At 42.6% G+C, this 22,887-nt stretch overlaps 1 protein-coding gene across 1 annotated transcript; it reads right to left on the bottom strand.

Moving 5' to 3' along the window:
* Nucleotides 1-341: 341 nt before the first annotated feature.
* kcnj3a (potassium inwardly rectifying channel subfamily J member 3a) lies at nucleotides 342-22,458 on the bottom strand. The gene is made up of 3 exons (XM_063888694.1): nucleotides 20,935-22,458; nucleotides 19,711-19,927; nucleotides 342-2,189 (listed from the first exon to the last, which is right to left on the bottom strand). Exons 1-3 carry the CDS (start codon nucleotides 21,610-21,612, stop codon nucleotides 1,597-1,599), a joined length of 1,488 nt encoding a protein of 495 aa, XP_063744764.1. The 5' UTR covers nucleotides 21,613-22,458; the 3' UTR covers nucleotides 342-1,596.
* Nucleotides 22,459-22,887: the final 429 nt, after the last annotated feature.

The following is a 22,887-nucleotide window of genomic DNA, read 5'->3' as shown; positions in this document are numbered from 1 at the left end:
AGGTTTACAAACAATATATTATATCTCAATTAAAGAGCTTAGAAATGCTGGTAGAGGGTATTTTCCCACCTATTATAGTATTCTTTTTAACTGATCAGTCAAAACTGTTACGGTATGTGCACAGTGATGTAAATTAGCTTTGCGTGAAGATCAGACTTATTATACCGTATGTATCCGCATAGACCCATGCCAGCTCTCTACAGTAAGGTAATCTTGTTGTTGCTCTTCCATTATTTTGACCACCTCCTGTAATAGGTAATGTTAATAACATTTTATTGATTTGACCAGGTAAAGCATGTGTTACATCTAGTCTGTAGATCAAGTAGCAAGATGCTAAACAGTTAGGTTAGATCTTTATTCCTGAAGATATTGGGTATCATACAATGTCTTTGATGCATTTAGAGAAAACCAGATTTCATGGCATGGATTCAGTAAACAGTATGAATATGGGGCTGTGGTAGACCCTGTGGCTATATAAAGATTATAGTCATTATAATATTATTGCTTTCATCACAGAGGAGGGAAATGATGGGCCCTTAAGATAAAGGTTATGATTTCCTTATGGGCCCAACTCTAAATCTAACCAGTAACACCTAAGTTGAAAATCTAATGGAGTGTCTTAAATGACCACACAGGCCTACTGAAAATTAAAATCATTTTGTTGTATAATAAAAGTAATGATGTACTGAACAACTGTCCTAAGCAATTAATTCATGACAAATTTCCCATAAATGTGTTCTATTATCACAGGGAATTAAAAACGGATTGCTTTGTGCTTATCAAGAAAAAGTATTGACTCTTTCAACTTAAGTGTTACTTTAATAAGCAAGTGGAAATTGCGTAGCATCGTGCCTAGTTCAGACAGGTCATATGATGCCAATAATGCATTTTCAAATGTTAAATACATCATCTAGCAACATATTCTGGATTTGATCAACTAATAAAGTCATAAAATTGCACATGGTAAAATTGTCTATATAAGAAATAGCAAAAATCCAGCTGTGAACAAACATGGAAATGGAAACAAGGTAATATAATTAAGGCTAAACATCTTTGTCTATTACCTTTGTATAGCTAAGTCAATAAGAGGAGCATGCAATCAACATAACGTTGCCACAATTTTACATTAAACAACAAAAGCAATCAACTCAAAACAAATGTATGTGCCTTCCGTCACCACAAATTAGAACCATGTAATGTAGGTTTTCCATGTCGTAAATCATATGGCTTTGTGCAATTTCTCCACTGTCAGTAAATTCACAAATGAAATTGTTTTTGTAAAATAATATATCAATAAATGTCATGCCAGAAATTATTGAGATTCTGTTCTACATGCGTTGTTTCTTACATGCCAGATTGTGCTAATTGTACATCATCCTAAAAAAAATATCAGAGGTCTTTCGTCATAGCATGTACACTTACATCCAGGGACAAATGTGCTCAATTCCATCACCCTACTTTATATAAGGTATTTGTGCACATGTTCTACAATTCTTTTAATATAAGAATATTGTCCATTAATAAATTAGAGATAGTACAAGGACTTTGGGTTGGGAAATAAAGGGGGATGGCATAAGTTAAAATATGTTGCCTGCTCTATGTAAAGCGATCAGAATTCATCTTTCGGAGTTTGGGCGGCAGGTGTCCGTCCATCCTGCCCCCTCCTCCCCCAGCCAGTCGCTGCAGCTTGGGGGGTAAGTCTGCCACTGACTTACTCATGGGCTCTGTGATCTTGGAGGCCTTACCGCCCAGCTTATCATCAGAGACACCGGGAACAGAGCTGATTCGCTGCAGCTTCATGGGCAGGTCTCCAAAGCTGTAAGTCATCTCTGAGGTGGTGGAGCTCATCCTTAGTAGCTTCTTGGGCAGGCCGTCTCGCCCTGACATCTTCTGGAGCTTGGTGGGCAGCTTGGTGGTGCTGTCATTGTCCTCCAGGGTCTCCAGGCAGTCCAGAGAGCTGTTCTTCTCCCCGCTGTTGCACAGGGACGGAGCAATGAGGGGCGAGGAGAGGAGCAGAGCCTCTTCCTGCTCCTTTACGCTGTACGGAGGGGTGGGCACTTCGAATGTGGCGTGGAACTGAGAGTAGTCCACCTTAAAGAAGCCTTCCTCCAAGGAGATAACAGGGTAGAAGCGGTGTCCCCACAGAACCTCGTCCTCGGTGTAAGATGTCCTCGCTTGGCAGGTCATACCTGTCAAAAACAGGAAAACAACATTTATTATGCGAGGTAAATGTCACTCTGCCACAGCCAAACACAGTAGAGAGGAATATTTTTAGATGAAACGTTTCATGATGACTCCGGTCAACAACAGCTTTGATTTAATTACATGCTTGGCACCGTTCCATAAGAATCAACAGCATGGTATTCACCAGGATTCTTGTCATTTTCACATCACAAAGCAAACAATTTTGCAAACTAAAGTGCCTCAATCAATAAGTACTGAATGCATTACAAAGCCAGCTACCTAAAACATCACGTTTATCAGCAATTTCCAGCTTAACCTGAAAAGTAATTAAGTTATTTGCTGTGTGCGTTTCACAACATTTGTTTTTTCATATTAAAAATAATAAGAGATTATTATTTTGTATTACTGTTCATAAGAAACTGCCAATGCAGCTGCACATTTCATATCCATGTATGTTTTGTTCCTATTTTGTGACCTGAGGTTCCCCATTAATGCATAAAAAACTGTCCGATAATGACCCAAGACAGCAGGAACAACGGAAAGATGTCAGGGTTTGGGGAAATAGGACCCAAGTGCAGCAACAAGGGAGGCAGGTATGGGTACAAACAAAAGGCGAGCTTTATTCCAAAGCTGTTTTACAAAAATCCAAAGTAAGGTAAAGTCCAGGGCATGAAAAACACTTGACTTGAACACATGAAGATGATAATCCAGCACATGAAAAACACTTGACTTGAACACATGAAAGACGATAGAGAAATCCAAGACATGAAAAACGCTTGACTTGATACATGAAAGACGACAACGAACTGACCGAGAACACAAGGTGAAGCAGGACTAAATACAAAGACACTAATCACAACACAAGCCACAGCTGGGGACGGGAGGCAGAAACACAGGGCAACAGGTGACAACAATGAAACAATCAAGGAAGGAAGGAAAACCAAAAGACAGGAAGTAAAACTACACATGACACAACAGAGGGAAAACATTTCAAAATAAAACAGGAAACAGACAGAAAACAAGGATCATGACAGAACCCCCCTCTCAAGGGGCGGATTCCAGACGCCCCAAAACAAAGTCACAAAAGTTCAGCAGGGTGGGTGGAGGGGGTCCGGAGGAGGGATTCAGGCAGGCGGGCGCCCCGGGGGCAAGGTAGAGGACGAGAACGGTGTCTCGGGCGGACGCCCCGGGGGCAAGGCAGAGGATGAGACAGAGCATGGACAGGACTTTTGGCTGGGTAACCGAGGGGGGCGGAGACATGGGTGTAGACCACGGGGAGGGAACTCCGGAGGACGGAGACATGGGCGGAGGCAAGGGCGCAGACCATGGCGAGGGAACTCTGGAGGACGACCTGGAGGCAAGGCAGAGGACGAGGAGGGTGTCTCGGGCGGACGGCCCACGGGCAAGGCAGAGCATGAGACAGAGCATGGAAAGGGCTTGTGGTAAGGGAACTCCGGAAGCCGGAGACATGGGCGGAGGCCACGGCGAGGGAACTCCGGAGGACGACCTGGAGGATAGTGGAATAGCTCCGGAGGGCTGCGAGACAGTTCCGGAGGACGGCCTGGAAGGTGGCGAGACAGCTCCGGAGGGCGGCCTGGAAGGCAGCGAGACAGCTCCGGAGGGCGGCCTGGAAGACAGCGGAATAGCTCCGGAGGGCAGCGAGAAACTTCCGGAGGACGGCCTGGAAGGTGGCGAGACAGCTCCGGAGGACAGCCTGGAAGACGGCGGAATAGCTCCGGAGGGCAGCGAGAAACTTCCGGAGGACGGCCCTGAAGGTGGCGAGACAGCCCCGGAGGGCGGCCTGGAAGGCGGCGAGACAGCTCCGAAGGGCGGCCTGGAAGACAGCGAGGAGGAAAGTAAGGAGCACCTGGAGCAGCAGGAGGCGGCAGGGCCACCGAGGAGACAGGAGCACCAGTCGGCGGGACCCCCGACGGGACATGAGCTGTTGTCGGCGGGACCCCAGTTGGTACTGGCATCAGCGGGACCCCCGAAGAGGCAGGACATGGCTTTGGCGGGAACCCGGGTGGTAATGGTGTCAGCGGGGCCCCGGAAGAGGCAGGACATGGCTTTGGCGGGAACCCGGCTGGTAATGGTGTCAGCGGGACCCCGGAAGAGGGAGGACATGGCTTTGGCGGGAACCCGGGTGGTAATGGTGTCAGCAGGACCCCGGAAGATGCAGGTGCAGGGGCCGGCAGCACCACTGACGGGGCATGAACTAGAGTCGGCGGGACATGAGCTTCAGTCGGCGGAGCCCCCGACTGGACAGGGACATGGATTGGCGGGACCCCCATCGGAACAGGTGACGGCAGGACCCCCAACGGAGCCGGTGCAGGTGTTGGCAGGACATGAGCTTGAGTTAACGGGACATGAACTTGAGTCGGCGGGACCCCCGACAGGACAGGGACATGGGTCAGCCGGGCCCCGACTGGACATGGACATGGTTCGGCCGGGCCCCCGACTGGAAAGGGACATGGATCGGTGGGACCACCAACGGAACAGGTGTCGGAGGGACCAGCGACTTGACGGGATGAGGAGTTGGCGGGACCCCGGCAGAACAGGTGACGGCGGGTCCCCCAACAGAACAAGAACAGATGTTGGCGGGACCCCTGACGGAATAGGTGTCAGTGGGACCCCCAACTGGACAAGCGGAGCTGGGGTCGACTGGACAGGCGAGGCTGGAGGCGAGGCTGGAGTCGACTCGACGGGTGAGGATAGAGGTGATGCTGGAGTCGACTTGATAGGAGAAGCTTGGGTTGACTGGACAGGCGAGCGTGAGGTCGACTGGACATGCAAGGCTGGAGTCGAAGCTGGGGCCGAGGCCAGAGTCAAGGCCGGAGTCAACTGGACAGGCAAGGCTGGAGTCGAGGCCGGAGTCGACCGGACAGGCGAGACCGGAGCCAAGAGGAAAGGCAAGGCCGGTGTCGGCACGGCCGGAGAGGCCGGAGTCGACAGGACAGGCCAGGCCGGAGTCGGCCAGGCCGCCGACAGGACAGCAGGGGCTGGAGTCGGCCGGGCCGCCGACAGGACAGCAGGGGCTGGAGTCGGCCGGGCCGCCGACAGGACAGCAGGGGCTTGAGTCGGCCGGGCCGCCGACAGGACAGCAGGGGCTTGAGTCGGCCGGGCCGCCGACAGGACAGCAGGGGCTTGAGTCGGCCGGGCCGCCAACAGGAAAGGCAGGGCTGGAGTCGGCCGGGCCGCCGACCGAACAGGAGTAGCTGGAGTGGGCCGGACTGCAGCTGGGAGCATAGCGGCCAGGGCTTGGCCTGGAAACATGGCTGCTAGGGCCGGAACTGCAGCCGGGAACGCGGCTGCTAGGGCCAAAACTTGAGCCGGAAGCGTGGCTGCGGGGGGCTTGGCTGCAGGGGGCTTGGCTGCAGGGGGCTTGGCTGCAGGGGGCTTGGCTGCAGGAGACTTGACTGCAAGAGACTTGGCTGCAGGGGCCTTGGCAAGTGGAGGCTTAGCTGCAAGCCTGGCCTTGCGTCCCTTTTGAGCCTGTTGAACGCTCCGCGGGCCACCAAAGGCCAGGCGGGATCCCAAAAAGGGGTCCACCAGAGGAGCTTCGTTGGGAACGGCCCGAGGGCTAGCATGCCTGGAGCTAGCAGCCCGGGAATCACCTATAAAGTATTTTCCAATCCGGAAATGAGCCCCTTAACCAGGGCCTTGACGTCACTTCTTGGTGCGCCATGGCCAAGATACACTGCCTCTCCTCTTTACTTGAGGCATATCGAGACCAATTCTTTAGGCAAAGTAATCTGTATTTCACCTTAAGTAGCTCAGCTGCTGGGTCCATCTTTGGTCAGTTTGTTCTGTAATGAACTTAACCCGGACAGGGAGGACTCAAATGCGCTTCTCAAAGAAATGTATTGGTAACAGAAAACGCTCCCAAGGGAGGATAAAAATACAACCAAAAAACACTCGCTTGGAGGAGAGGTTAACATTCAAAAAACAGAGCTCAAAACTTGTTTTTTTAAGGCTCACAGACTGGACCTGGAGACAGACAAAAAAGAACTGACAACAATCAAGGAAGGAAGGAAAACCAAAAGACAGGAAGTAAAACTACACATGACACAACAGAGGGAAAACATTTCAAAATAAAACAGGAAACAGACAGAAAAACAAGGATCATGACAAAAGAGCATCCAGTAAAAAACCCAGATCTTCTCCACAACCTTTTGGGGTATTTAACAGTTCAATCCACACCTTAACCTTGGATAGCAGGATTAAGATAATCAAATTGCTGAAACCCACAGGAGGAATGGCTACAGGCGAAAGCTTCAGGAGGTCTAGCTGGCATTGAAGTTTCTTTGGAGACTTCTGACACAAGGAAAGATATCCAATTTAATCCAAAACACAAAAGTAACATGAAGTATCTGTTACATAACACTTTTCAGCTAGAGAAAAGCCAAAAGGAGACTGACTTGTTAGATTGTGTCTTTTGAAGAATACTAATTAAAAGAGGACAATCCTATTTAGTGATTATTAAGCTCTGCAAATTAAACACACAATAGCAGAATATGATACACTTAGAGCAAATGTTCACAGGGGACTCTGAATTAAATCTCTGCATAAAAACTCCCCTTGCGTCCTCGGAAACAAATTGATGCAATTAGCAAAATCAGGAGTTTTGAATTAGTAATCAACATTTTTTTTTTTATGTTATTGGATGCTTATTAGTGATTACTCATCACCACTATTCAGCAGCCGCTATCATAGCTCTGCATTATATTATACTACACCACACACAGCAAAGCCCCATTCATCTTGGCATAGTTAATACTCTGCTGAAAAATCTATAATTAGGTTTACATCTGAAACAAAACACTAAATTGGTTATATCAGTCCAAAAAAAAACCCTTATTTTAGCACAGAGGAATGGCTGGGGGCACTCATGTTAAGACTTGTTGAAATCCATTAGGAAATCAGCGACGGCAGTAGGTTATTATCACATGTTTTAATTACCAGCTTAATATTGTTCTAGCAGCGACAGTTGGCTCCAAACTAAGACGTAGCATTAGTTCACAGTGAGACACCGCTGCTGATTGCCAGGATGTCATCATCGAAACTGGAGGCATCTGTGATTCTGCCCGATTCCCAAGGTCATAAAATAATTCACTGATAACAGCTCTGTACACAATCACAGATGGGCAAGAGACTGAACATCAAATGCGTTTGGGGTATTCAAGTGTTACTTCTGCACTGTCGCTTCTGAGTCCCGGAGCCTTTAGGCATATGGAAGAGTGCTGCAGTGAAGCGGGCAAAGCTAATGAGAACTTTAGGGCCAAAGCGAGGAGAGTTAAGTTGAATGGGAATCTTTTTTCTGCATTGTGAGTCTTTTAAAACCGCCTCCAGCAACAACATAGTCACCATTTTGATTATCAACAGGCTTTCTGAGGAAACTGTGGTGTTAAATGCTCTCTGTTTTGGTTTTGTAAGAGCTTCTTAATTGACATCAGAAGTCAGCCGTAGCGGCTCTGTGAAAAGTGGTCGATGCTGCGCTGTTAACTGGACATCGATACAGTAAACACGAGACGAGGACATGAGTAGAAACTTCCCTGCGGCATGCTAAGGAAAAATGTTGGAACAAGTGAAATTAAATTGTGTCTGAGGCAAAAGGTTACTCAAATGGCTTCATATCACATCTATTAATAATGCTCCAATGTTCCTGCAGATGTTGTAGGAGTTATCTTTGGAAAAACATGAACCCTGCTGGCCAGGGGCTGAATCCCTTCTCAGCCTGTTCCCCACCTCGACTCAACCCTGCACACAAAATGTAGAAAACAATCTCACTCATGTGGCTAGTCTAATTAACTATTCCCTTCTTCAAAAACTAACAATGGCACTAGACTTAATCATGGCCTTTAATGCATTTAATTTCCATAAATTATTCAAGGACTGATGCCTGAGTTGTTTCATAATTGCAGACATGATTGCAACACATATGTAGAATTGTGTTGATAAAGACCAGCTGTTCTGCAACATCCACTTTCATATCGCACGCTGTAAAGCAGACAGAGTAAGGGGAATTAACTCAGTGCCTCGACTTTCTTTCAGGACACGACACAGTTCGTATCGTTATGGAAACTGACACATTATGTGGAGAAAAACAGGCAGATCCCCCAATATCAAATTACAGTTAAACAGCTAAAAATAGTATGAGTATAAATCATTAAAACCAGATTTTTCAATTTTCCCCAGTTACTGAATGTATTCCTAAAAATAGGAATCCAGTGAAAATAGGATAAACACAGCGGAGTGTATTTCGTATTGCTGGTGGTAAAGGCTTATGTAACTTGAAAATACATGCCTGAGAATCAGTGTTTCTATGGAAACAAAACTGTAGGAATGTGTGTATGCGACAGCCATAAACCTGTTCACTGCTGAGTTTGGTCAAACTATCAGTGACAACACAAAACAAAAGTCTCTCTCCTGGATTACAACATCGCAACTGCTCCAAATTGATTTTCCATTCAGGGCAGGGTCAAATCCTCCATATGGCTCCAGTGTCAGAGCAAAATGGTTTTACAGTCTCTGAAACATGACCTTTTACAACACAAGAGGTATATTATACACTTCTCATCAGTGAAGGCAGGAGCTTATATTACAAAGTAATCTTTATTAAAGCACAGAATGATTTTCTCTTCCTCGGTCATCCATCACTCTAACTGTTTATTGTTTTATATCTGTGTCCATCTTTATGGCACCGCATTCGGTATCATATCAGCATTGACTCATAAACACACACACACACGCAAAGCAAAGCAAAGCAAAGCAAAGCAAAGCAAAGCAAAGCAAAAAAAACTGTTCATCTGATCTCTGCTGATGCTTGCCGCTGGGAACATTTCACTGTAGGACATCGCAGCGGTGAGAAGGAAACACCTTGGACGTGATGTGCACTGTTTTCACAGCCAGTTAGAGGTGTCCGTTACATCAGTTAACGTATGTCGAAAAGTGAAAACAAACAAGCACTCACACAGCGTCAGACTACTTTTACGTACTCACTTCTTTCATACTCAATAGGAAACAACTATATTCACATTAGATCTATTATGTTCTTTTTTCCGTTTGTGACATGTTTTCCCAAAATAGACCTGAAGCGCTGCAGCACCATTGTCTGCGTCTTTAACCACTATGTTCCTCCTCAATTGCCTGTATCCAGTTTTATAGCAAATTACTAAATCACAGCAATATACTGCCCGGAACTAAGTCATAATGTTTGTCAACTTGTGTACAGAATTAACATTAATAATATGAAAAATAAGTGGATGCATTTAATTATTCAGTGTATGTGAAAAAGTGTTTTGTCTGTTTCAGCTATCAGTTTAACTGCCTTTATTATATAATGGCAACTAAAACCAAACAAATTAAAATAAAAAGGGGAAAGATTTGTCCAAATAATTAAAGAATGAAATCAGCTTTTATTGCACCCCTCACCAAAGATTAAAAAGCAAATTAACACATAGGCACAATTATTTATTCTTCAGTCCTTTACAACAGACACTAGCTGTACTCGGGTTAATATGAGGACAGAAGAAACCAGGAGGGGAAAACATCAGTAGAATCGAAAAGACAATTCCTCATTCAGCCCATTAGGATTGATATTTGTAAGATCCATTAGACTTCTAATTTCAGTAAATGGTTATCTGTTCCCCTCTGTGACTCACTATAAGCCGATACCAATACATTTCAAATCCTCAATGGAGTGGCCCTACTCAATAAAGTGATGCACAATGGGATTCTGTATCACCCTCTAACATTATCTAGTAGTGTATTTTACCAACATTATATTTGGTTTCATGGTCAAATAAACTCACAGTTTTAAAAAATGACTTGCAGAAGGGACTTTCGCAGACATTTTGAGGGCCTGTATCTCTAACCTGAAACCAGGTTATCCTTGAGATCTTTTTTTGGTTTGATAGCCAGCAACTTCCCTGTTCTGATTCACTCTCATCAGCGTCATTTCAAGCACCAGCAGGAGCGAAAAAGCTCTGTAAAAACCTACAGTACACAACCTGCCCAGCGCTGAACAGCCGACACACAGTCAGCGACTAGTTTGTGAACATAGTGGAACATTTAGCAGCTAAAGAAATAGATATTTCTTCTCAAGAGTTGCAGGAGATCTTCAGACCTTAACAAAGCTAAATAAAGACAGTAAGCTGTGGACTTACATTTCCCAAGGGGCCAGAAACACACTGACTGAATACTTAAGTATCTCTGCGTCTGATGGAGATACAATAACCCAACTGTTTTAACAACTAAAGGACAGTGTAAATAAGTAAATGTAGCTTACAGTGTGTTGCACTGCTCTGAAATATTCAAAAACAACAACTGATATGTTATAAGTAAGAGTGACTTGAATATCAAACAAAAACACATATGTAATGATGGATTCATTTATTGTAATGTTACAGACCTCTTCAAAATGAAGGCTGTGTATGCTTTAAGATTGTTTAGCGATTCCCATTTTGTATTAACATGTTATTATTTATGATATTATAACACAGTCAGAAAGAGGAAGAAAATGTGTTTATTGGCGTGTTGATCAATTTTATATTTTTATAAAGTAACTGTATTTCCCTACCATCAAATCAAAAAAGTACCATGGATAAAGACACCAGAAATTCAATCTACAGTATTAATGCAACAATATGTAAAGGCAACACAAAAATAAATTAAATATTGCAAAATTGCTAATAATGTGTTCTGTCGAGCGCTGTTCAGTGACATCTCAATCACATTTTTCAAAAAAGCTATGTCTTCAGTATAAAGGTTGAGGGTTGTGTGATCTTCTCTGACTGGCCAATGCAAATCTTAATCCCACAAGTGTGAAATCCCTTCAGAAGTCCTTCATCGCTGAATTTCACCAGGCAGTTTACTACTTTCAAACTGTATGAAATATCCATGTGACAGCATGAGCGGCATTAGAATAATCCTCTGCTGAATCCACAAATTCAAGACGGATGTAAAAAAAAAAAGCATCGCCTTAAAGGTATATTTCCGTGGCAAGTAACAGAGAATCAGAGCAACATTTTCTGCATCCATGTATCTCACATGGTGAGATTTGTTTCTGCCATCTCAGCAACAATCATGTTTTCTTCTCCAGGCATAAACCAAATATGAAAAACAAATTTAATTTTAACAAAAAGGAAGTGGACTTGGGAAATGACTGAGATAGTCTGTCTGGAGATTACAGGTATCTGAACTGTACAGTATTGAGCAATATTTCACTCCCAGCTAATTCCATTAGGGATTGGGGTGGAGGCAAAGTCGCAGAAAGTGTCAAGAATAAACTTAGAGATTTAGATACCCGAAAGCCATCCCAGCTTGAGACTCTATATAAATGCACTCCCTTGATAACACAGAGCGGGCTGCCTCTCTGGTCCAACAAAGTGAAGCAGCCGTGCAGTCAGCAGAGTGACAGCAAAGATAAAATGGGTTCTTTGGGGGCTGGAATAAGGAATTACTGTAAACTGGGAGGCAGCCTGCCAGTGTTGTTTGATAGAAGCTAAAAAAACAGCCAAAGTGTTATTCACAGACCCTTGTCTAAAAGAAGCTCATGCAGGTTGTAGAAGGATCACATCCGTTTGGTGCCTGGCTCAGTCAAATTCTCAGCAGCAGATCTGCACTTCATACACAGAGGAGAGTGAAAACTCAAGGGCCCGACCTGAGAGCAGAGATCTATTTATTGCAGATCTGTCAAAGCATTTAGGCAGAGTCTCAATCTACATTTTCAGTGTCAGTAATGGCACTTATGATGGTGAAAATGAAGATGTATTCTCTAGATGAACTGAGATGATGAATGAGAGTCAGAAGACAACAAAGATGAAGGTCAAAATGTTTTTAGCAAAACTCTCATTCAGTGACAAAATCAAAAATAACCTCCCTCTCTTTTTCACCAAGTCACCATAATGGTTACACACACACTCACTCACCAGTGCAGTGCTGACAGCAAAGTCCCCTGACAGTCTATCACGGCTGTGGAAACTGCTCAAGTGTTATGTATGAGAGAAATGCTAGCAAAAACAAGCATGAGAATCTGGACGCTTCACACACAGAGCTACGCCACACAAAACCGTCCAAGATTCCTCCTGCTCTCATTGTCGGGCACTCGCTGCGGCCAAGGCTGTCCACGAAAAACCTTTGCTGCATTGCTGGGTTGTTAGGAGCAGCAATTAATTCGAGACAATTATCCAGCTCTACATTTTGTAAAGCAGGAAGCAAAACTCCCCTTTGTATTTTTTATAAGGATTAGTGCTGAATGCAGTAGTGGGAAGCTTAAACAAAAAATATATAAAAAAATAAAGAATATAAAGATGCTGGGGGGGAGGTTAAGCTAACTGAAGAGAGGATAAGTTAAACTGTCTCTAGTTATTATTATTATAATGTTGCAGAGGAGAGAACAGACTGTACCTGTAAGAGATAAACATTTTAAAAATCTTGAAAAAGATACTGCTTTTGTGGACACAAGTTCTGTCTGATTATCTGTTTCTATGGTGACCACCATCAAGTGGTAAAGAAATCGAGAAACACACAAGCATTCAGTGACCTGCTTTTCACAGTTTGACTTTTCAAAGAAGAGAGAAAAGTCCCCTCCCTCCGTTAAATACCGTTTTCATGTGTGATCAATTTGTGAAGGTGGCCTCCAGTTGTTTGCAGCTCTGATGTTTATTCCACGCATTCAGCACCGGCTGAGCAATGACAACAAGGAGGAAGCTGATTGAGGGAAAGGCAGGGGAAGTGCGCTGCTGTGGGGGAGGGGAGAGCCTGGATGCTGAGGCAATTGCTTGAATGTGGAGGCTGTTGGAAAGGGAAGGAAGGAAAGGAAATAGGAGCAGGGTTTGCCAACCATCTCCACACAAGGTGGGGTGTCAGGCAGGCTAGAGGAACATATGGCTGTAGGCCATTTACACAGCCAGGAGAGCACATATTACCAAGTGAAAGCAATCTCAATACTGCCGTAAAGGGAACCAATCAAGCAAAACGGCATTTGATGGATTTCCTTTAGGCAAAACAACCACTATAGGTCACATAGGAGGAATCCTACTGAGGAGGTGTCAAAATCAAATGGGTCTGTGAATGGTTTACTCTTTATTATGTATAGAATGCAGAAATGATCAGAAAAACATTTCCTTTTCTTAAAACAGACGTGAGAGTGAGAGAGAGCTGTAATCTCAAATTGATCTCGGCTATTAAGTCATGAAGAGGAGTTACAGCAGAGAGGGGGGGCCCAAAAGAGGGATTTTGAAGCCTTAAGAGATCTAAGACTTAGGTGGTGTTTAAGAGGAGTACCTCGCCAGTAAGAGCCATCCCTATTGTTTTCTCAAGTTATTCACTTGAGCTTAGATACAATTATTCCAGTCAAAAGCATGTCTGAGTGGAAAGAAACGATTCCCAGACAAGGGTCTTAGGAGAAGACAAGCCTAAAAACAACATGTTCGTGTGGCTTTGATGTGGCTCCTTGTTTAGGCTGCAGGATTGATTCACCTGCACTTCAGGGACAGTCACAGCCCAACCAATCAATGCTGCCATTGACGAACACTGCAAGTGCATCACAACCTTCCAAACAACCTCTTACCCTAGTGGAGCCACAATATTATCTTGATTATGGACATGTAACACTTAGCCCAAAAGGTCCATCCTCCATCTAGACAAGGAGGTCTACATTGTTTGTTGTTAATTAATGAACAAGTTTCCTTCTCACAATAGCAACTGAGATGAAAGAAACCGAGATGCAGTCTATCTTTTCTAACTCTTCTCGGCATCACGAGTCATTGTCGGTAAATGCATTTCTGGTGCTTTCGTCAAAACAGTTCATCCCAGGTCTGCCACAACACCTCCTGTGCCAGTGATTTATTCCCATCCAACACAGACTTGACAAATCCCTAAAGACACAATTACTGTGCTCCCCCTTGGGAAGCCAGCATAGTTCATCTAAAAGGGATAATGAATCCACGATGTCATAGACGGTTCGCTGCATTGCCCATTATGAGGAGTTCATCCCCAGTGCAATTACAGTAGAAATAAGAGGTAAATCTAACAGATGCATTTCTGGATTACACTTGTTTGTTTATCTAAAATTTGTAAAGCAATTTCAGTGTTATTCGATACAGCATGCGAGCTTAATCGAGCTGCCGTTGTGCAGAGAGTAATTAGTTGATCAAGCAATGCCAATATACCGGGAATGGACCAAGTATTATAAACAGCTATGATATTTAGATATGACGTAGTTTACGTCGAAGATTAACAGAAAATTGTATTAGCATAATACTGTACTCAGGTCCACACTTATGTATCACTTCACCTCTTCGTGACACTGCAAACATTAGCCATATTTGCCTTCCTGACATATTCAAGGCAAGTAGTGGCCAATGTATTGTTGATGAAGGCAAATGAACCAAAAGCATGAAATACATTTCAACAAGACATCCAACACGTGGCTTATCGCTACACAGGTGGGGCTCAGCCGGGACAGCCACTTCTCCCCTGAGTTCTCACCCTGAGCACATTAGAGTTAATTGGAAACTCCCGCTCTCAGCGTTGACTTCCCGACTGAAACCACTTTAACCCTTTGACCTGCAGGGCTGCGACAGGGAGTGCGACACCAGCAAGAGACGAGTACTGTTGGTGTAATGACTCAGAGTGAATCATGGGCAGTTTATCCAGAGGAAGTCACAGCCATGGCTCATATCACAGGTTCACCTGTGCCGGTGTTTGCTTGATCTCTGGGGCTCGGGTGTAAGGAGACCCAAGACGTCCAGGGTTACGGCCTCATACTCGTATGATTGAAACTATTAGGCCTCGGGCGCATCAGAAAGCTCTCAATTTTCATTTAAATTACTGTTGCCAATGATTAAACACAGATCGGGCCATGACATTGGCTGCGTTGCTAATCACGAAAAAGAGATGTTTCCAATTAATTATGCTGGCTGGCTTCACTACTAGACAGAGTCTGCATCAAAGCAAGTATTACTCTAAATGTGATGATTGAAGTGTATCTATAACAAAGTTGTTGTTAGGTCACTTAATTACTTTTATTGATCTCAACTAGTATGTAGCAATAGTCTCCCTAATGCCTTTTTTATTAAGTATGAATATATTTGTATCATAATCTAATCTCTATACATATGAATTCAAAATATAATTCTGTCTGCCTCTTTTCTTAAAACTTTAATATCACACAGGTGATAACACAGACTTCATTAAAAAGATGCAGATGCAAAGTTTTGAATATTGAGTACACAGGTAAGCATTTCATTATCCAAATCAGTTCTCTCCAGTCACATACTGTACTGCATTTTTGCACACATGAATAAACATTACCAGTTGATCCAGTCTATACGTAACTAACCCCCTGCCACCCACACTCATTTAAAATGAGCTGTGAGCTGGGATATTCTATTATTTATTCCATAACAGTGAATTATAGGAAAGCATTGTAGCAGTATATGAAAAAGCGGGGGCTGACAGAAATCTTTCAAAACAATCAGAAACAACAGAAGACTTTATTGCAGACGGATCACTTGTTTCTTTTGCCATAATTTGCCTCACCATCAAATCAAGAATGAAACTATCACGCTGTGTTTCGTTTACAACATGCATCCAGTGCTAAATAATTTACAAACATGGGGAATTATTAGTAAGTTTGGTATATGCTTTCATTGTAAATGTGCTGAGTCACCAAAAGACTGAAGTAAAGTCAAACTGAGAAGAGAAAACATATCTGCTGCATTTCTGCATTAACATGAAGTGTAATGATACAAAGATTTGCATGAAAGTCACATTGCTCTGAAAAAAATTGAGATTTATGCTGGTTATACAGTTTACGCTCATGAATTATTGTTTTTCGTAGCTAATGAGTAAATTTAAAAACGCTTTGCAAAGCTTGTGAAAATCTGCAACCATGTTGGATCCCCAACATTATCACAGATTTCAGGAATAGACTAATGTGCTGTCCGACCTCTTTCTTCTCTAATAGAAATTACTTCCCCATGAAATAAATCATCCGCTTGTTTTGTTGGTTATTATTTCTCTCCTCTGCCTGGTATTAAATTATATAAATACACATTCGATCTTTACCACACAGAGCTGCATAATTCTGATTGGAGTGTTGTGGTGTAACTGCATTATGTAAAAAGTCGACTTGAAAAAGAGATGAATTTCAGTTGTGCTACACCGATTATTTTCTTGAATACAGGAACCTAAACATCTGTTTGAAGCAGCTACAGTTTAGTTTGGGTTCTCAAGAATCCGCTCCACTGATGATAAGATTGCCTCCGGCTTGGTTTTTAAGCCTTTGCAGGGTTGAACAGTATGACTGGTATTAATGGGACACTTTCCTTAATTTCTAAATTATTTTAAAGATTTGTTGTAGTTTTTGAATTGACATAATCAAAGGCAGGTCATCATTAAGCTGTGGAGTGGTACGGTAAAAATGACCACTGTCATTATCGACCAGTTTGCGTGTGAATTATTATTCACACATTAATGATAAAACAGTCATTTTGACATGTCACAGGAAGAAAAGCCATGTTTATAAAACAATTACGCAAGCAGCCGTTACCCTGGTAACCCGGTGTTTGGGACAGAGACACCGAACGAAAGACTGTCAGGAACGGACAGTTTTGAGGCATTTATGAGCGGAGCGAGAAGTTTGGACACGCCTGTTGATGTGCAGAATAATTAATCAATACGACACGTTTGATGTGTTCACAACCACCGCGGGTTCTGTGGTTATTTTCCCAGACCCTCGCTCGTTGCACAATATTTGATGCATATGCTGAGCCTAATTTTGGTTTGACAGTGCTGCATGAATGAGTCCTAAAAACCCTGACATGAACTAGCAGGTTTACACTTACGTAGTCTTAAAGTCAATGGATTTAGATGCCTTGTAATGCACATGTGTTTATCATAAATATCTCAAAAACACAATCAAAGAAAACAGAACCAGATGTAGAATGAATTTGGTACTCATTTTTTTTACACATTTTGTTTTCTTGTACAAATGTTATATCATCAATTGGTATTAGCTCTAAACACAAAGACTTAGTGAAACTGCAGTTATTGATTGTAATTCACTAGCAGTGTTAAAATCATCTTTTATTATCCACCACCTGTCATGCCTGCAATGCACAAATAAAGCAGGAGTAACTCTGCTTGGTCTTATTGTGCTGGGATTTACACGCCTGACATACACTTTTGCTTGTCAGCCCACGACACTGAAGTAACTGTATAAAGATACTTCTTGGGGAGTGATGTTTTTTGCTACTTTTGTATTTATTGTTATTGTGTCTGACATTATCCCTATTACTGCTGTTAACTCAACCAAAACGTGTTATTACAAGCTTCTTGTTTGTGATTTTTTTCTTAGATTTATCATGTTTTGCAGGGCTCTTAGTCAGGCTACATGTACAGTATATTAATTGCAATGTGATGTAAAGCCAATTCCTCCTGAGCATCACAACATCTTCCCACAGCCACGTTCGAAAACCGAGCTCAATCCCACAAAGCCACAACTGGCATTACTCCAGCAGAACAAAAACTGCCTCATTGTCTCATTTGGAAGGTGCATCATACTGTGGTGGTGATCAGAAATACCTTGGGCTCCTATTCAAAAGGAATAAGGAAGAGCTCATGCCTTTTTTATGCAATGAAGAGGTTGTCAGAGGTAACAGCAAAAATTCAACGATCGTTAGCTCCTACGTACCAACAGACACACTAATCACTTTTTGTGCATGACGAAAAAATCAGTCAGTTCAAAATATTATGAAGCCACCTCAAGGAAAAAGAAGTTACTATGTAAAATGTTCTGCCTGTTATTATTTAGTAGGAAGGAAAAATAGCACATGACCGTGGAGTTTTAAATCTGAAGAGAAGAGTATTTTAACTTTCCATACATATAATAAACAACAACAATCTAGATGTGGGCAGCTTCTTCACTAGTAAACGCCAAGCCTTATAAATACTTCATCTTTTCCTTTCTGTTCGGTAACACCTGTTCTAGCGAGCACTTCATGGTACAGTAACGCCTCCGCGTGCTTTTCACATTTCAAAAGAGATCCCCCTTAATACCAGGCGATGTTGTCAACAAAGCAATTTCATTTCATGTTCAGCATCTCATGTTGGCCTGTTTTATTACTGAAATTGTGTTGTGATTCCTATACCATAGGAATGAGCAACCTAAGTTTAGGTGCAGTGCTGCAATCCTGAATACTCAAGGAGAGGTTGCCATGGAAACAGAGTTACATTGGCCAGAAATGAAAGGGTCTCAGGATTTAGACTTTCACTGTACATACATTTTTAAACACAGATTGTTTCTACATCAGCCTCGGAGCAGAGATCTCTGTAAAGTAAAACTGTGAGCATAACAATCCCACAACATGGAACGCCACCAGTGTAATTAAAACTGGGATTTTGACTCTTACATATGATACTGTGACTCATCTGTGACAGTCACTGTAATAATATTAATACCTTCTTATAATTATGATGACTCTTAATTACTCTCATAAAAAACATGCTTACTGGGAATGACTTGAATTAATGAAATTGTTGAACGGGGATCAGCCAAATGTTGTGGAAATGACCTCATCTAACGCTATGCCCAGAATGCATTGATACTGTAAATTGTAACTATCGTCAACATATGCATGCTTAAGAATACGCCAAGTCGTATCAGAGAAACATAACTGATGCCTGTCGTAAACTGAACAATCTGGGTGTCAGATACTTTAAGCTGCAGAGAGACTTTAATAAAACCACACTAAATGATCTATTAGGAACTGATTAGCTTTTCTAATGCAGTGTCAGCCTCCCTGTCACATCTCCATATGCTGTTTTTTCTCTTAATCAACCTATCAGAACGACTCCTCTGCTCACTTTATGACACTTGTGGGGCTCTCACACTACATCAGCTGTGTCAAATAAACGGTTAAATTCAAAATGACCACAGTGGAGAATTTTACTCAAGGCATAACTCATCCAGTAGAAATGGAATTCCCTAATTCCAAAGGAACCTTAGAAAGCAAATTAGTATTCCCTCTGAGAATACCCTCCACAATGTAAGTGCTGTACCGGCACAGAGGCGTAGGAATGGAATTTGTTTCGAATGAGAAAAATAAAATATATATAACCTTTAACTGACCCTGCTGGAGTTTAAAAGTGTTCAATGGCTCATTTTTTACTTAAAACTTAGCTTTCTTTTCAGAAAACCCAGAAGGTGATTCACTGTATAGATTGTAAACAATTATCTATGATGGATTATGCTAACACTGCTATTACAACCTTGCCACAGAAACACAAATCAATAAAATGCATTAAAGGGGTCCATATCAAGTCTTTGGATGTCAGCTTTTAACACCTATGATGGAGCTCAATATTATTCATGAGATGTGTTGCAAGAATAGATTTTGAAGCACCTTAACAATATCTTCAGCAATTGTGCATTGAGCCTGCAGCCACAACATGCAGGATAACAAGCTCACATTTCCAACAGCAGGCCAGTAATTAAAATTCCTGTTCTCGGCTACTCACCTGTAGTCTCTACTATTCCTTCTAGTATCACCACAATTTCAAACTGCTCCGTTTGCATGGACCTCTGGGAGAGGTCGTAGAAGGGGCTTTTGGTGTCAATCACATGGCAGATCGTGAGTGGTGAGACGAGGAAGAGCTGGTCTGCCCCAGTGCTGAAACCCACGTCCAGCTCCAACTGATCCAGCGGAAGAAACTCGCCCTCGGGCGTCTGGCGAGACTAAGGAAGCGTACAGGAAGAGACAGAGACAGAGATGTTTGGTGGGGGAAGGAAGGGGAAAGACTTATCTACAGCACATCAAGAGCCTTTGTTGGAGCTTTTCACGTTTTATAGGAGGAACCAATCTTCTGCCTCAACCGAACAGAGAAATGCAATACTTTCTTTCAAATGACATCTAAAGAGGCATCTATATAGCAAGAATATCCATCAGCATGTTATGTGATGTACTACTGGGACCTAAAATGTGTCATATTTTACAGATTTTAACTGAAAAAAATCCACTGATTTGAGTTATTTCTTGACACTGTTGGATTATATAGCCTCATACTCAGCAGCTGTCAGGACGCAATCTACAAAAACATGTTATTGCTTTTTATGAAAAAATAAATTAACAATTTGTTAAAATGGCTACAGTATTTGGTAAATCTTACCTTGAACTTTGTAAGAGCTTACATTTCATTCCCTAATATGACTTCTTATAAAAGCATGACAATTGGTGAATTTGTGTAGAGCATTAAAAATAAAAGGAGACAGACTTTTTAATGACCAGGTGTTGGACAGCAGGGAAATCCATAAATGATATTTTTCTAGGGACAACAGCCAGTTACACCAGATTGAAACGCACTGTCACTTTTAAACAGTTTAAAATAATTGTATGAACAAATTGTTCTTCTCAAGATCCGGTGAAGCGACATTAAGACATTTTGGCACATTTAATGGATTATATTCTGCAATTAGTTATGCAAAATATATAAATTGTAAAAGGAATAAGTGGTCTTCTGTGCTGTGATCAAGTCTAGCTAATGGTGTATATTTTTATATCATTGTGGTCCTTGAAGCTTAGTCTAATAAATGCAACATGACTTCCTGTTAGAGTAGGTTGAAATGCCAGTGTGTAGGCCTTTAAGCATCTGTTTTCTAAAAATAAAAAACATGGACTGGGCCATGACAAACAAAGGGAATAGAACTAGATTCGCTGCCTAACAACTAAAAGTAGCATGACTTACTTTCAGCAATTTGCAGCGGATCTGTGCCGAGACCATATGGCTGTTACGCAGGTTGCCGACCCTGAACATGAGAGTTAGTTTTCCATCTCGCATAGAAATCGCTGCATGTTCACTAAACATCAAAGTCTCGGCCCTTTTTTTGGGCTGAGACATCTTGATAAACATGCAGCCAATCAAGAAGGCATCGACGATCGATCCCAGGATCGACTGGAAAAGAAAGAGAATGATCCCCTCGGGACATTTGTCTGTGATGTATCTGTAGCCATATCCTATAGTGGCCTCGGTCTCTATGAAGAAGAGAAAGGCTGAGGGAAAGTTATAGACATTGGCCACACATGGAGTGTACTTGTCATTGTGGGCTCTGTTGAGGTCTCCTCGGATGTAAGCGATGCACCACCACATAGAGGCCATGAAGAGCCAAGCGACTGTGTAGGTGAGGATGAAAATAAATAGATTCCAGCGCCATTTCAGATCTACTAGTGTTGTGAATAAGTCTGAGAGGTATCTGCTGGTTTCACCACCCAGGTTCCCATGCTGAACGTTACATCGCCCGTTCTTGTCCACGAACCGCTGCCTCTTCCTCTTTTTCTCTGGGGGAGGCTGATTGAATCCAGACCCGCTAGATGAGGTGGTCACTACCTGATAGTCGTCCCCAAATTTCTTTCGAAGTGCAGACATACTACGATGACAGCAGCGAAAGAAACAACAAAGGATTCAATGATATAAAAAAAAGTCTGGGTTGTAGGCTAGTTGCTGCAGTCGTTAATGCCCGTGCGCAATGTCTCCTCTTTGGAAATAAGACGATAAAAGTGCGCTGTTTTCTCCCCGGTTAGTCTTGCACCGTCCTTTTTCGACACACGCTACTGTTGCTACACTCTACAGCCATGAAATATCAATAATATATGAGTAGTTTACAAACCCCGAAAAAAGAAGCCATATGCAAAAAAGAATAGGCGACGCACGGGATAAGGTATCCAAACGCGCCAGTCGCAGTCCAGGTTTTTACAGGTTTATCAGTTGCTGCGTCGTGAATTACTCATCGCCCGTGAACGTTGGGTCTATATTGACCTGATCAAAACTGTACTCACAGAGTAAGTTTTCACGTGAAAGTTCAAAACCCTTAAACGGCTCATAAAACAGCAATATCTCTGCGTAATTATTCTCTGAAAACTGTTCCCAGGATGAAACGTCTCTGTGCGCACTTGCGTCTGTGTTGGAAATTGTTTGGTTTCCAGTCGTTCCTTTGTGATCTGTAAACATAGGAGATGAATTGCATCCAAGCATATGAGTGTACAAAATGACGAGATGGAGGAAGAAAATCACTGTCCCACTGTCGTCATTTTTGGCTGCGCGCATCTACGCTGTTTGCCAGGTTCTTTTCGGGCACCTTTTCCCTCCTTTCAGTTAAATGTCGACTGGATTCTCATGGTTCAGCGGTAGATATCCACCAGATGCTCCTTTGGCTGCTTAGATCCTTCTTTCCCGTCGAGTTGTGAGCGGCTCCTGCGCACTTCCACGTTTCCAGTGATGCACTCACTGTTGCCTAGTGGTACTACAGTAAAAAGACAGATAATTTGGAGGAGGAGGGAAAGGATACGCCTGATTTGACAGTTTTTTTCCAAGTGATCAAATATGTGAAACTGCAGCCAATATTTCATGATTATTTTTAAACTTATCACACTGGACACCACATTTAGCTTTCAACAAGACAATTAACAGGCATCTGACCATGTGTTGCATTTCCAAATATGATGATTATAAAAAGTGTTATAATAAAAATAATAAAGCAATGTGGTGGATGTGCAAAATAATGTATTTAAACCTTTATCTCCATGTTGCCAATGTCACTGCTTTGATGCATCCTAGTTTAGTAATTCTGAACGTATATATTTCTATTATTACCCTTTTATCTTCTCCAAATCATTTAAAGTACAGTCTTTCCATCTGTGGTTG

Source organism: Eleginops maclovinus, chromosome 7, assembly GCF_036324505.1.
Source record: "Eleginops maclovinus isolate JMC-PN-2008 ecotype Puerto Natales chromosome 7, JC_Emac_rtc_rv5, whole genome shotgun sequence".
NCBI lineage: Eukaryota > Metazoa > Chordata > Actinopteri > Perciformes > Eleginopidae > Eleginops > Eleginops maclovinus.
Note: the sequence above shows the minus strand (reverse complement) of the source record. Positions and strands in the feature narration are given on the sequence as shown.